At 41.0% G+C, this 12,405-nt stretch overlaps 1 protein-coding gene across 1 annotated transcript in view; it reads right to left on the bottom strand.

The window, feature by feature from the left end:
• The window catches only part of LTN1 (listerin E3 ubiquitin protein ligase 1), a 174,210-nt gene that overhangs the window by 120,424 nt on the left and 41,381 nt on the right, over positions 1-12,405 (bottom strand). The window contains exons 9-10 of the mRNA XM_077480028.1: positions 3,136-3,283; positions 1,122-1,865 (exon numbers count right to left, since the gene is read on the bottom strand). Of these exons, the coding sequence (XP_077336154.1) occupies positions 1,122-1,865; positions 3,136-3,283 (892 nt within the window). The remainder of the gene's footprint in view (positions 1-1,121; positions 1,866-3,135; positions 3,284-12,405) is intronic.

The raw sequence follows: 12,405 nt of genomic DNA, 5'->3' as shown, positions 1-12,405 counted from the left end.
GCTGATTCTAGTCGCCAATGCGACCTGGCGACCGGGTTTTGTCGAGCACTGGTTTATAATATGTAAAAAATTATTTTTATATACATCATTGTAACAAAAAAGTTTGTTGTACTCAGTCATTATATTGTCTTTTGTAGATATTACCCATCGCATCAACCCCTTGAAGAGGACAACTGAAGTTGAAATGCCTTGGGTTCTCATTCATGCATCAGTGACCTTCTGTTCTGGTCTATTAAAGCGGGGTTCTCACTAAAAAAAAAAAAAAAATTTAAAAAGTCAGCGGCTACAAATACTGCAGCTGCTGACTTAATAATTGGACCCTTACCTGTCCCAAGGTCCAGCGATGCAGGGAATCGAAGTCCCGCTCATCCCCCCCCTCCGCTCGGTGGCCCCGGCATTTTAACTGTGGGCGCCCGGCTGTGGCTTCACAGCCAGGCACCCACTGTGCATGCGTGAGCCGTGCCGTCACTGGGTGTGCAATCATCTGAGACCGGTCATGTGTCCCAGATGACTGACAAGAGGGAGGGGGGAGAGGCGATCAGGCAACCACTGCGCATGCGCGAGCCGTGCCGTCACTGGGTGTGCAACCATCTGAGACTGGTCACGTGTCCCAGATGACTGACAAGAGGGAGGGGGAGAGGCGATCTGCCTTCCTGCGACGAGGGAAGTGATGTCAGGAGCGAGGGAGGCAGACTACAAGGGACCACCTAGCAACAGGCATTTAGAGGCGAGTTAAAAAAAATTCTCCAAATGTTTTTATTTTTTTTGTTTTTAATTTCAACGCATTATTTTTTTTATTTTTTTTTTGGTGTGGAACTCCACTTTAAGTCAATAAACAGGTATCCATGTGATGCGATAACGGTTTGTACAGGGTTTCCACATTAGAACCTGGTTTTAACTTTTGTACAATAACCGTTTGTATTTTTATGTTCCCATTTTTGTTTGGTGCCTATTAATAAATGCCCATTTCATAAAAAATAAATAAAAAGTACTATTCAATATACAATTTCTGCTTGGGGACGTGGTACTTTTTCTTAGCATTGATTGTTCATCTGACATTGTTGGTCCTGCGATGAATATCTATATGCACATATTAAAAGAAAGACCGCTGATTTATTTACCTTCGTCAAGTCATCCAAAATGTGCTCTCTCTCCAAAGGTTCAGAGCAGCAAAGCAGCACACTATACAAAATATCCACCAAGAAATCTGCTTCTTGTCTTTTGCATTTCTGCAGCCAGACTGTAAGTCTTTGATGGAGAAAGAGTACAGCAGGGTTAGATGTTGATCTTAGGTCATTGTCCTGTTCTAGAAGCACCTGGAAGACCCTGACAGAGGAAAATGCACTGAGAAGGGCTGCAAGAAACCTCAGGTGCCGGCTGGATCCCTGTTCACCTATATAAACCATGCTCAGCTCTGCTAATTTGCAAACCAAATCTTGGAGGTGAGATTGCCTCATAGCAGTCAAGGGTCGGGATCCATCTGTGTTCAAAGATGCCACTGAAGTTTTCGGGGGCTCAGGCTTAACAATGTCACTTTCTTCTTCATCTGTGAATCGGATTCTGGTTTTCTTCTTTTTGCTAGTCTTCAAGGAGACGCTTGAGTTCTTTAAAACTTGGAGAAGTCCAGAAACCCCTGCGAGTTCCTTTTCATCAGCTTCAATAACATCAACATGGGTCACACACACTCTTTCCAGACTTTCCCAAAAGGAAGACAACACACTTGTGTAGATTTGGATAAGGTCCCCTCCAGACTCTGGATTCTCTACTTTTCGCTCCCATGAATGGATGGTTTCCTCTACTAGACCAAATAGTGGACTGTTGTGAAGTTTCAGATCTTTGAACGAGGAATCAATAATAGGAATGAGCTATGAAAAATAAAAAACAAACACAGAAGGGTTAAGATAAGGCTTGGACTTGTATACCAGGGGCAATAAATGTGAAAACATACTTTTTAAATGGATTGAAATGCACAGTATAGAAAAGTATGCAATTACTGGTTTGGCCTTAAAGTCATAAAAAACGATCAACAGATGGTGTATTACATACTCAGTTTATACTCAGTCAGCTTTAGTCAAATTTAGCTAGGGATTTTGCAGAACAGTGTTGACAACTCCGCACATGCTCAGTTTTTAGAGATGCACCAAAATCTCGGCTGAAAATTGTGTTCTCGGCATTTTGACAATAAGAGAAAGGGGTGCAGATAATGCGTCGATAACACATGCAATTTTGCCACAATTTTACTGTGCTTATGGTGTATTTTTCATAGGTCATGCACAAAAAAAAAAAAAAAAAAAACACTTCTAAATTGTAACACGGGTGCGCTGTTGAAGCGTTCTTGCTGCAGTTTCAATGCATTTAAATGGGAGGTACATTTTTGGTGCAGTTTTTTTTTAACTGACCAAAAATGCAGCAAGCGGGATTTTTAATGGACCAGTGTGAAAAAATACATAGGATTTAAGGGGCTACATTTTTCTTGAGCTTGCACTAAAAGGTGCCAATAATGGCCAACAAGTTTATATTTATTTTAAAAAGTTGAATATAATACAATACAATTATCTATAAAAAATATATACCGGTATATATTTTTTAAATCTGTCATTTTTGGTTTTCACAGTGGTAAATGACAGCCCACTCCCTCCCTTCTCCTTCATGCCCATTAACCAGCTAAACACAATGGGGGAGGGATATTACAAGTAGATTGATGGAGGCTTCACCTCCCTCTTATTCTAAGACACAGGTTGGAGGGACGTGACACAGCCGGTCACTGGCAGAAATGCACACACACCATGTTATTTCCACAAAATAATAAAGATTTGATTTCAAGTATATATTTGTATGAAAATTTTAATAATTGTATTGATATTTATTTTTACTCTGTATTCCAAAGGCTGTTTTTTTGTTTGTTTGTTTTTAACATGTGACCAGCAGAAGAGGACTACAAACTCCTCCTGCTTAGGTTTCCCTATAGACTGGGGAAGAACTGGGTCATGTGATTATGAGTATGAAAACGGTACTTAGATGTTATTTCAAATTATAATAAATTACAGTGTTATTATCCATATATAGAAATAGAAGGGACAATGTAAATTAAACAGTATGCATTTAGTATCGCATTAATACTGCAAATCATTGTACCTGATCATTGATGAGCATTTGACGGATTTTCTTGTGTTCCTCATCCTCTCCAATAGTTTCCTGCATGGTAAACCTCAGACATTCCATGTAAGCAGTTAGTATGGCAGAGCTTTCTGTAGGGCTGGTCATGGCTCTTTCACTCGACAGTCTATTGGGGATGCAAAGTTATATAAAAAATTAAATTATTTTTTACTACACCAACTAAAAAATAAATAAATAAATAAAAAAGACATTCATCCAATTCGCATGTAACACAATCAAAGTTTTAAAAATTCACATGCATGGAGTAATTACAATGGTTGGACAAAGCACTTTACGCCTCTCACATTTACAGGGAAGAAACACTTGTCTCCAGTTGATGGAATTACCAGAGTGTGTGGTCAAAATTAGGACTTCAACTGTCGTAAACGCAATTGTGAAGATGATTTGCAATAATCATTTTTTTTTTTTTTTTTTTTTTTTTAACTGGCTGGGTGCTGTATGGGGATCACAAGGTGTCAAAGCAAACCTGTGCTTTGCATATGCAAGGAAAAGCCACAGGTTTGCATTAGCCCTTGTACACACGGTCGGAGATTTCGACAACCAAATCCGTCGGATTTTGCCTGTCGGATTTTGTCCGAAACTGTTGCATACACACGATCGGACTAAGTTGTCGAAAAATCCGATCTTTCAGAAAGTGATGACGTCATTTCCTTACGATGGGACTACGTTCAGGCTAGTAGCCAATAGCTTTGATGTAGGAATTTGATCTGAGCATGCGTGGCACTTTGTCCGATCAAAATTCTCTACACATGATCGGAGTATGTCCGATCGAACCAGTTGGTCGGGAAATATTTCCAACAAGTTGGAAATTTGGGTCCGACGGAAACATTCCGATGCATACCACACACAGTCGGATTATCCGACAACACGGTCCGATAGGACACATTCCGACAGATTCTCAGATCATGTGTACAAGGCTTTACTGTAGCCCTCTGCAGAAGCTAATACCCAATTCCCCTGCCACTCGGATCAGCTGCTGGGAACAAAGAAAATACCCAGTATTCCTGAGCATGGGGGGGGGGGGGGGGGGGGGGATGGGGGGCACGGGTTCTAGGTGACTCTTACTATGCTATCACATGGTGGTAGGGAGATGTATGGAACCAGGAGAACCACATCAGTAGTTTTGGAATGCAAAAATATTTTTTATTCAAGCGAAAAAGGTATGTAAATATGAATAAATAAGATGATCAATTAAGATAAAATCTATAAAATCCATCAATCTTTAAAATACTATTTGACTTGTAATACTGAATAAAACCAAGAAAAAAAAAAAGAAGAAGGATCCAGTTCTGTTTATTGGTCCAGCAGATTACTGGAAATATGTACTATCCTGCTACTTATACATTCCAAGGCCCCTTTCACGCAATCGGTCCGCCTGTCCGTTTTTCAGGCGAATCAGATTGGGCCAACCATTGAATTCTATGGGGAAGACGGGTGCCAGTGGACACATTCGTTGCCATCCGATCCGACAAGAACCGCTTGCCATCCGTCCAGCGGATCAGATTGGATGAAAAAAAGCGGACATACGGTCCGTTTTCATAAGTTTTTTTTCACACAAAGAGTGCTTTTAGTGGAACTTGATCACCACCGGGTTTTTTTATTTTATTTATTATATAAGCAAAAAATAAAATAATTTTCTGCTATAAAACATATCCAATAAAAAAAAAAAAAAAAAAAAAAAAAAAAAAATCAAATTTCTTCATAAATTAAGGCCAATTTTATCATATATAGGAAATACATTTTCATATCAGGTCCACTTTAGCTCATTATAAAACTTTCATCTGCGGCATCTTTTTCTTGCTATAAGTCGCTGACAGCAGGCATTTCCTATCTTAGCCTCGGTTCACACTGTTGCAACCCCATTGCAGTGCAACTTCAGTGTGACATTAGAGTTCATGGGACTCCAAATAACATTGAAGTTGCATCAAAGTAGTTCAGGAACATTTTAAAAGTCGGTGACATTGATTGGAACAGCCACCATTGAAATACATGTTTTCATTTGTCATGCGACTGCCACAAGTTGCATGCCAAGTTGCAACAGAGTAAACCGGAGCTTATAGGGAACTATACTGTATGCATCTAGAAATGAAAATGTGTATATCTGGAGTGTGAAATCATCTAAGGCACTGCTGCCTCTGACTGCTAGTCTCAGGAGATTTGAAGTGAGATTTGGTGATGTTACTATTTTGATACTCGCCGTTGGGAAAGAAGCTGTACATGAAGACCTGCAATGGATTTATGTATATATGCCTTCTGTACCTTCCCATGCTGCTTATTTGAATACACCCACCTAAGTCATCACATACTGGTCATACAGAAGCAGCTCTGAAGTGAGGACACAAATCCCTGTAGCTCCACCAAGATGGCAGCCGAGACACAGTGCAGAGAAAAATTAGATCAGTCAAGCCCCATACACATGATCAGAAATTCTGCCAGTGAAAGTCGGATGTGAGCTTTTGGTCAGAAATTCCGACCGTATGTATGCTCCATCGGACTTTTGCTGGCAGAATTCCAGCCAGCGAAAGATTGAGAGCAGGTTCTCGATTTTTCGGTCAAAAAAAGTTCCGACCGGAAATTCCAATCATCTGTACAAATTCCGACAAGCAAAATTCCTGCGCATGCTCAGAAACAATTTGACGCATGCGCGTAAGCATTGAAATTAATTTTCTCGCCTCGTTGTAGTGTCGTACATCACTGCGTTCTTGGCGGTCGAAAGTTCAGACAACTTTTGTGTGACAGTGTGTATGAAAGCCAAGTTTGAGTGGAATTCCGTTGGAAAAAACCATCCAAGTTTCCCCCCCCCCCCCCCCCCGACGAAAAATCCGCTCGTGTGTACGGGACATCAGTAATGGGGGGAAAAAAAAAAAATTCAAAAAATGAGCTGTATGGAGACCACAAGCAATACAGGCGACTAGAGAGAGAAAGGAAAATGAACCTGCTGAAGGGGGTGGGGGGGGAGACATTAAAGAGAACCTGTCGCTTAACCTTGCATAGGCAAAGCACAGGTTCACTTTAAAGCACATCATGATTTTTAAAGAAAACCGCATCCTGGAAATGGAGATACATTGCTCTAGTATTATTTTCTTTCAAATATGAAGGCGTTTTCTTATTTTGGAAAAGTGATCTAAAGCTCTTCCCTTTCACATCTGATGGATGCTCCATGCTGTAATCCAGTGCAAAGCACAAAAGTGCCCAAACTACCAGATGCCTGTAAAGGCCCCTAAGTGACACCATTTACAGGTAAAATAAAAAAACACTAGGTATACCCATAGCATAAAATTCTTAAACTTCTTTTTTGTAGGAACATATTAAGCCTATACGTATGGCTCCATTGGATGATATCCCACACCCACCAAAACATCTTTCTAGAAAAGAGCATGGAGCACAGCACTCAAAGTACAGACATAAAAGACTACTTTCACCCTGAGGGGCGCTTTACAGGTGCTATAGTGCTAAAAATTGCGCCTGTAAAGAGCCTATCCTGTCATGTAAGTGTGAAAGCCCACGGGCTTTCACACTGGGGCTCTGCGCTGGCAGAACGTTAAAAAAAGCCCTGCAAGAGGCATCTTTGAGGCGCTTTAGGAGCGGTGTATACACCACTCCTTAAGCGTCCCTGCCCATTGCAATTAATGGGCAGTGCCATTAAAGCGTGGCATTATATTAATTGTCACTAAACCCACATCATAAAAAACTATCAATAAATGGTGCATTGCATACTGTTCATTCTCACTCAAAACCTGGTTAATCCTGCTTTTCTCTATCTTCCTGTTCTATTCACATCCCCAATCCAGCTAGATATTCTGCAGCCATGGTAGCAACTCTGCACATGCTCAGTTTTAGCTGGAGTTCTATGCGGAGCATTTCCTCCCTATCACATCTGAGCAGCCCATGTGACTATAGAGTCACACATGAGGGTGTATACACAGTGGTAAATGACATCCCACTCCCTCGTTTCCTCCTCCATGCCAGCTAAGCAGCTAAACTCAATGGGGACGGGCTATTACATGTAGATTGATGGTGGCCTCACCTCCCTCTTATTCTAAGACAAAGGCTGGAGGGGTATCACACAGCCTGTGATTGGCAGAAATACACCTACACCATGTTCTTACCAAAAAAGAATAAAGATTTGATTTCAAAAATATATTTGAATAGTGAGAGTTTATTGATATGCATTATTTATTTTTACTCCATTTTCCAAAGGCTGTTTTTTTCTTTTTTAAACGTGTGACCAGCAGCAGAGGACTAGAAGCTCCTCCTGCTCAAGGTTTCCCTGCAGACAGGCTGGAATGGGAATGAGTCATGTGATGGCTGTATATCGATTAGGAAAATGGCATGAAGAGAGTATATATATATATATATATATATATATATATATATATATATATATATATATATATATATATATATATATATATATATATACACACACACACACACACACATAAACACTATTTTTTACAGTGCCATCATCTACATACAGAAATAGAAAAGACATTAAACAGTGTGTTTAGTAACACGTTAATGTCTCCAGTTTCAAAAAAAAGTTCTATGTACCTCAAGTCCAGGTCTAAAAAGGGAGAGTACATCATAATGGGGAACAAACTGTATTTTCATGACAGATCCTATTTACCAAAATAATTTACCACTTGCTTACTGGGCACATAAACCCCCTTCCTGCCCAGGCCCATTTTCAGCACTAACATTTTGAATGGCAATTGCGTGGCCCTGCAACACTGTAACCACATGAAATTTTTTATCATTTTTGTCACACAACTATAGCTTTTTTTTGGTGGTATTTAATCACCCCTGAGGTTTTTATTTTTTGTTAAAACAAAAAAAAAAAAAAAAAGTTTTCCTAGTTTGTTTTAAATTTTGCAAACAGGTAATTTTTCCCCTTTATTGATGTGTGCTGATGAGACTGATAGGCACTGATAATGCGGCGCTGGTGGCCACTGATCAGGCTGCACTGATAGATGGCACCGATGGGCACCGATTGGCAGCACTGGTGGGTGGCGCTGGTTAGCAGTAATGATGGGCACTGGTTAGCAGCACTTGTGTTTACTGAGTGGAACCGATGTCCCTCTTAAAAATGAATACATTTAAAGAAAAAAAACAAATGCTGGTTTATAGTTACATCAAGTGATCAGCTGCCATTGGCCAACAGCTGATCATGCAGTAAAGGGCCAGGATCAGCCCTTTGATCTGTGATCAGCAGAGTCCCAAGGACTCAGTGACCACAGAGTGTGCCACCCACACCCAACGAGCACAGGAGGCCCTCCCGGCAATCTAAGCCCAAGCTGTAGCCATCTTTCAGCTATAGCGTGGGTGTGAATTCATTTTTAATATTAATGAAATTGAGCTGAAATTCATCCGGACGTAAGGCAGTGTGATACATTCTCTGGAACAATGTAGCTGTTGTAATGAGCTGTAATTAGCAGAATTCCACCAATCACCACTGCCAATTCTTACGGTAGAATGGATTTGCGTTTCTCTGTATAACAGCTGCTTTCTTGTAATGATCTACAAACATTGTCACATTTATGGTATGTAGAGTACGTCATTAAAAACAATACTATTTCCAGTTGCAATAGTAAGAGGATAAAATCTAGCCAATTCCAATGGGATCAATGCTCTGGATTAAGCTCAGTAGCATAGGCTGTCCTGCCAAATGGAGCAATAGCATATGAATTACTGGAAATTACTGCATTTTGTCAATTCATCTTTGACATTCCATAACATTTTGTAAGCAGCACAGTTTATTTTGATATGAAAAATGTTTTATTACAACACGCTGGCATGCGTCATTATGCACACAGAACACTGTGCCTCCGCATTCCTGCATCAATTGTAATTGGGAAGCTCATTGAATAGGTAGATTTTATTTAAACACCAGAAAAACACGAATAGAACAGCGCCCAACAGTGGACACCTTATTTTGTTAAAGTGGTTCTAAAGTCATTTTTTTTTTTTTTTTTTTTTTTTTAAACCTTGATGCATTTTCTGTATTTGGGTTATAAAAAAAAAAAAAAAGATTGCAAGTGCAAGAGTCATTGTTGCGGTCAGTCAAATTCTGGGAAGGCGCAGGGGGCATAGATGAGTCAACATGGACGCACACAGCCTGGCTCGGGAGTGAGTGTCTGCATGTGCCCACATAGCAGGTGCACGCAGACGAGGAGGAGCGGACAGCGCCAGCAGAGGACCCCAGAAAAGAAGGTAAGGGGCAGCTCTATGCAATATTCTTGCACAGAGTAGCATACCACCCCACTTTAAGATGGGAATGAGGGCCAACCATTAGCAAAAGAATGTAGGCATAAGAAACCCCTTCTGTCACGCCACCCTATAAATAATTGGTTAAACCTTTATATTAGCTTTTGGAATTCACAAATGCAGCCATTTAGAAATTGGATGAAAGGTTTAGCACTGGGAAAACACATTTTGAAAGATAAATAGTGCATTTTATATACATCTATATGTATCAGACCAAAATGAGGGAGAAACAAGGAGGAAAGAGGGACAGAGGGACATTGTTCCGAATGAGGGATAGTGACTCAATATCAGGGACGGTTGGGAGCTATGGAGTAAGTATAAACCGCGTTTTTTTTATTTTAGGGGAAAAAAATAAAAATAGGGAGACTTTAATATCACTTTAAATCTGAACCCGAGGCAAACCGCTAAATATACAGATGAAACACATAAGGTGGTAGCGGTTTTATCTGCCTGAAGATTTGTAATTATGTCCATCCAGTCCTGAGATTTCCACAGCACCGATCCATCTGGCCAGGCAGGAGACTGATTTTTTGTTTTTGCGTCAGTAAAAGTGGTTGTAAACCTCAGACATGGAATATTAAAATTAATAAAAATTAATATCACTTTAATATTACATTATTTTATTATTAAAGTCTTGTTTTTTAGTTTTAAAATAAAAAACATGTTATACTTACCTGCTCTGCACAAAACCACTGCCCAGATCCTCCTCTTCTCAGGTCCCTCCCTCCAGCCCCCACAGAAAGCAGCTTGCAATGGGGGCACCCGAGCTGCAGCTGAGTGTGTCCATCCAGACACAGAGTCATTGCTTGGCCCCGCCCACTCTCTCTCCTCATTGCTCACTGACTGACAGCAGTGGGAGCCAATGGCGCCGCTGCTGTGTCTCAGACAATAAGGAGGGAGAGTCCCAGACAGCTGAGGCTCTCCTGCAACATCGCTGGATCGAGATCGGGCTCAGGTAAGTATTAGCCCTTTCACACTGGGGCACTTTGCAGGCGCTACAGCGCTAAAAAAAGCACCCTGAAACTGCCCTCGGAGCTTTCACATTGGAGACAAAGCAGCGGCTGTTTCAGGGCGCTTTGCAGGCGCTATTTTTAGCGCTCTAGCGCCTGCCAAGTGCCCCAGTGTGAAAGTAGTCTAACACTTACCTGAGCCCCATATCGATCCAGCGATGTTGCAGGAGAACTTCAGCTATGCGCTAGCAAGATGGTAAAAAAAGTCCTGCTAGCAGCATCTTTGGAGCGGTGAAGGAGCTCCTGCCCGTTTAAATCAATGGGGCAGCGCGGCTATACCGTTGCCAAAGCGCCTTTGCCGAGGCGCTTTGCAGTGGTTCTTAACCCTCTCTCAGCCGCTAGCGGGTCGGTTTTAAATCCGACGGTAAAGCACCGTTAAAAATAGCGGCGACGCACCTCCCGCCCCAGTGGGAAAGGGGCCTTGGGGGGGGGGGGGGGGCTGCTGCACGCAGAAGGCTTTTTATCTTAATGCATAGAATGTATTAAGATAAAAAACCTTCTGCCTTTACAATAACTTTAACAAGCATATACCTCTATAGTCTGTACTTGTCTTAACCTTAATCCTAATTGAGACAATTAATCTTAATTTACTAAATTTGGACAGTGCAACATCTGGCGCAGTTGTGCATGACAGCCAATCAGCTTCTATCAACTTGTTAAAGTGGTTGTTAATCCACTTATATAAAAACATCACATCTGCACTATAATATACCAATAAACGTCCCTGTGCCTATGTTAGGTAAAAAAAAAAATACACTTGTAATTATATTATAGTTTATAGTTATAGATATGTGTATCTATAACAGCGCAGTTTCCAGCGCTCAGCTGCCTCTTCGGGTCTCCTCTCTTTCCGAATTACAGTTCTAGTTGGTATATTAGAGCGCAGGTCAGGGGCTCAGCAGCCATGATTATCGCGGTCCGTTTACAGAGGGGAGGGTATAACAAGGCAGGATCAGACAGGTATTACAGGGTGCCAAATTACACGGCACAAGCACTGTGCTGTATAACATGCTTTAAAAGGAACAGAATCTGTGGGGTTTTTTGGGGGTTCACAAACACTTTAAGCTTTGACCAAAAAACCTGGAAGCTGATTGGTTTCTATGCAGAGCTGCACCAGATTTTGCACTCTCCAGCTTTTTCAAATCAACACCTAATTGTCAATTCTGTCTGCTGATTTGTTTCTCTGCTATCAGCATGAATCATTTCTGACAAATTTTCCTGAGAAAAATAGTGACGGGGAGGGACCTCTAGCTGATTAACAGCTTACTGACCAGCCACCGCAGTTGTACTGCGGCAATATGGCTCGGCTGCGCGAATTGCTGCCATGTTATGTCGCTTCCCATTTTGGCCACTAGGGGTGCGTGTGGAGCCGATGCAAGTGGCGGCACTCGCGATCACTACCAGGCTCCCGCGATCACTCGGGGCACACCGACAACACACAGTTTCTGGTTCTCCGAGGGGAGAAGAGACAGATTGTGTGTTCATACAGAGTATGAACAGCGATCCGTCATCTCCCCCACACAGTCCCCTCCCCTAAAGTTAGAACATACAATAGGGAACACAAATAACCCCTTGATAGCCCCCTAGTGTTAACCCCTTCCCTACCAGTGACATTTTTACAGTCATGTCCGTTTATAATGTCGTAGGCCAGATAAAAATTGCAGATCGCCACCATTACAAGTAAAAAAAAAAAAAAAAAAAATGTATAATAAAAATGCCATAAAACTATCCCCTATTTTGTAGACGCTATAACTTTTGTGCAAACCAATCAATATACGCTTATTGCGAAAATATGTAGAATACATACATACATACTGAGAAAACATACTGGCCCAAACTGAGAAAAAAAAAAAAAAAAATAATAGTTTTTTTAATATATTTGTGGAGGATATTTTATTTTTAGCAAAAAGTAAAAAATATTGAGTTTTTTTCAAAATTGGCAAATTTTTTT

Source organism: Lithobates pipiens, unplaced genomic scaffold, assembly GCF_037356315.1.
Source record: "Lithobates pipiens isolate NorthernLeopardFrog02 unplaced genomic scaffold, aLitPip1_a1.2 Scaffold_16, whole genome shotgun sequence".
Lineage (NCBI taxonomy): Eukaryota > Metazoa > Chordata > Amphibia > Anura > Ranidae > Lithobates > Lithobates pipiens.
Note: the sequence above shows the minus strand (reverse complement) of the source record. Positions and strands in the feature narration are given on the sequence as shown.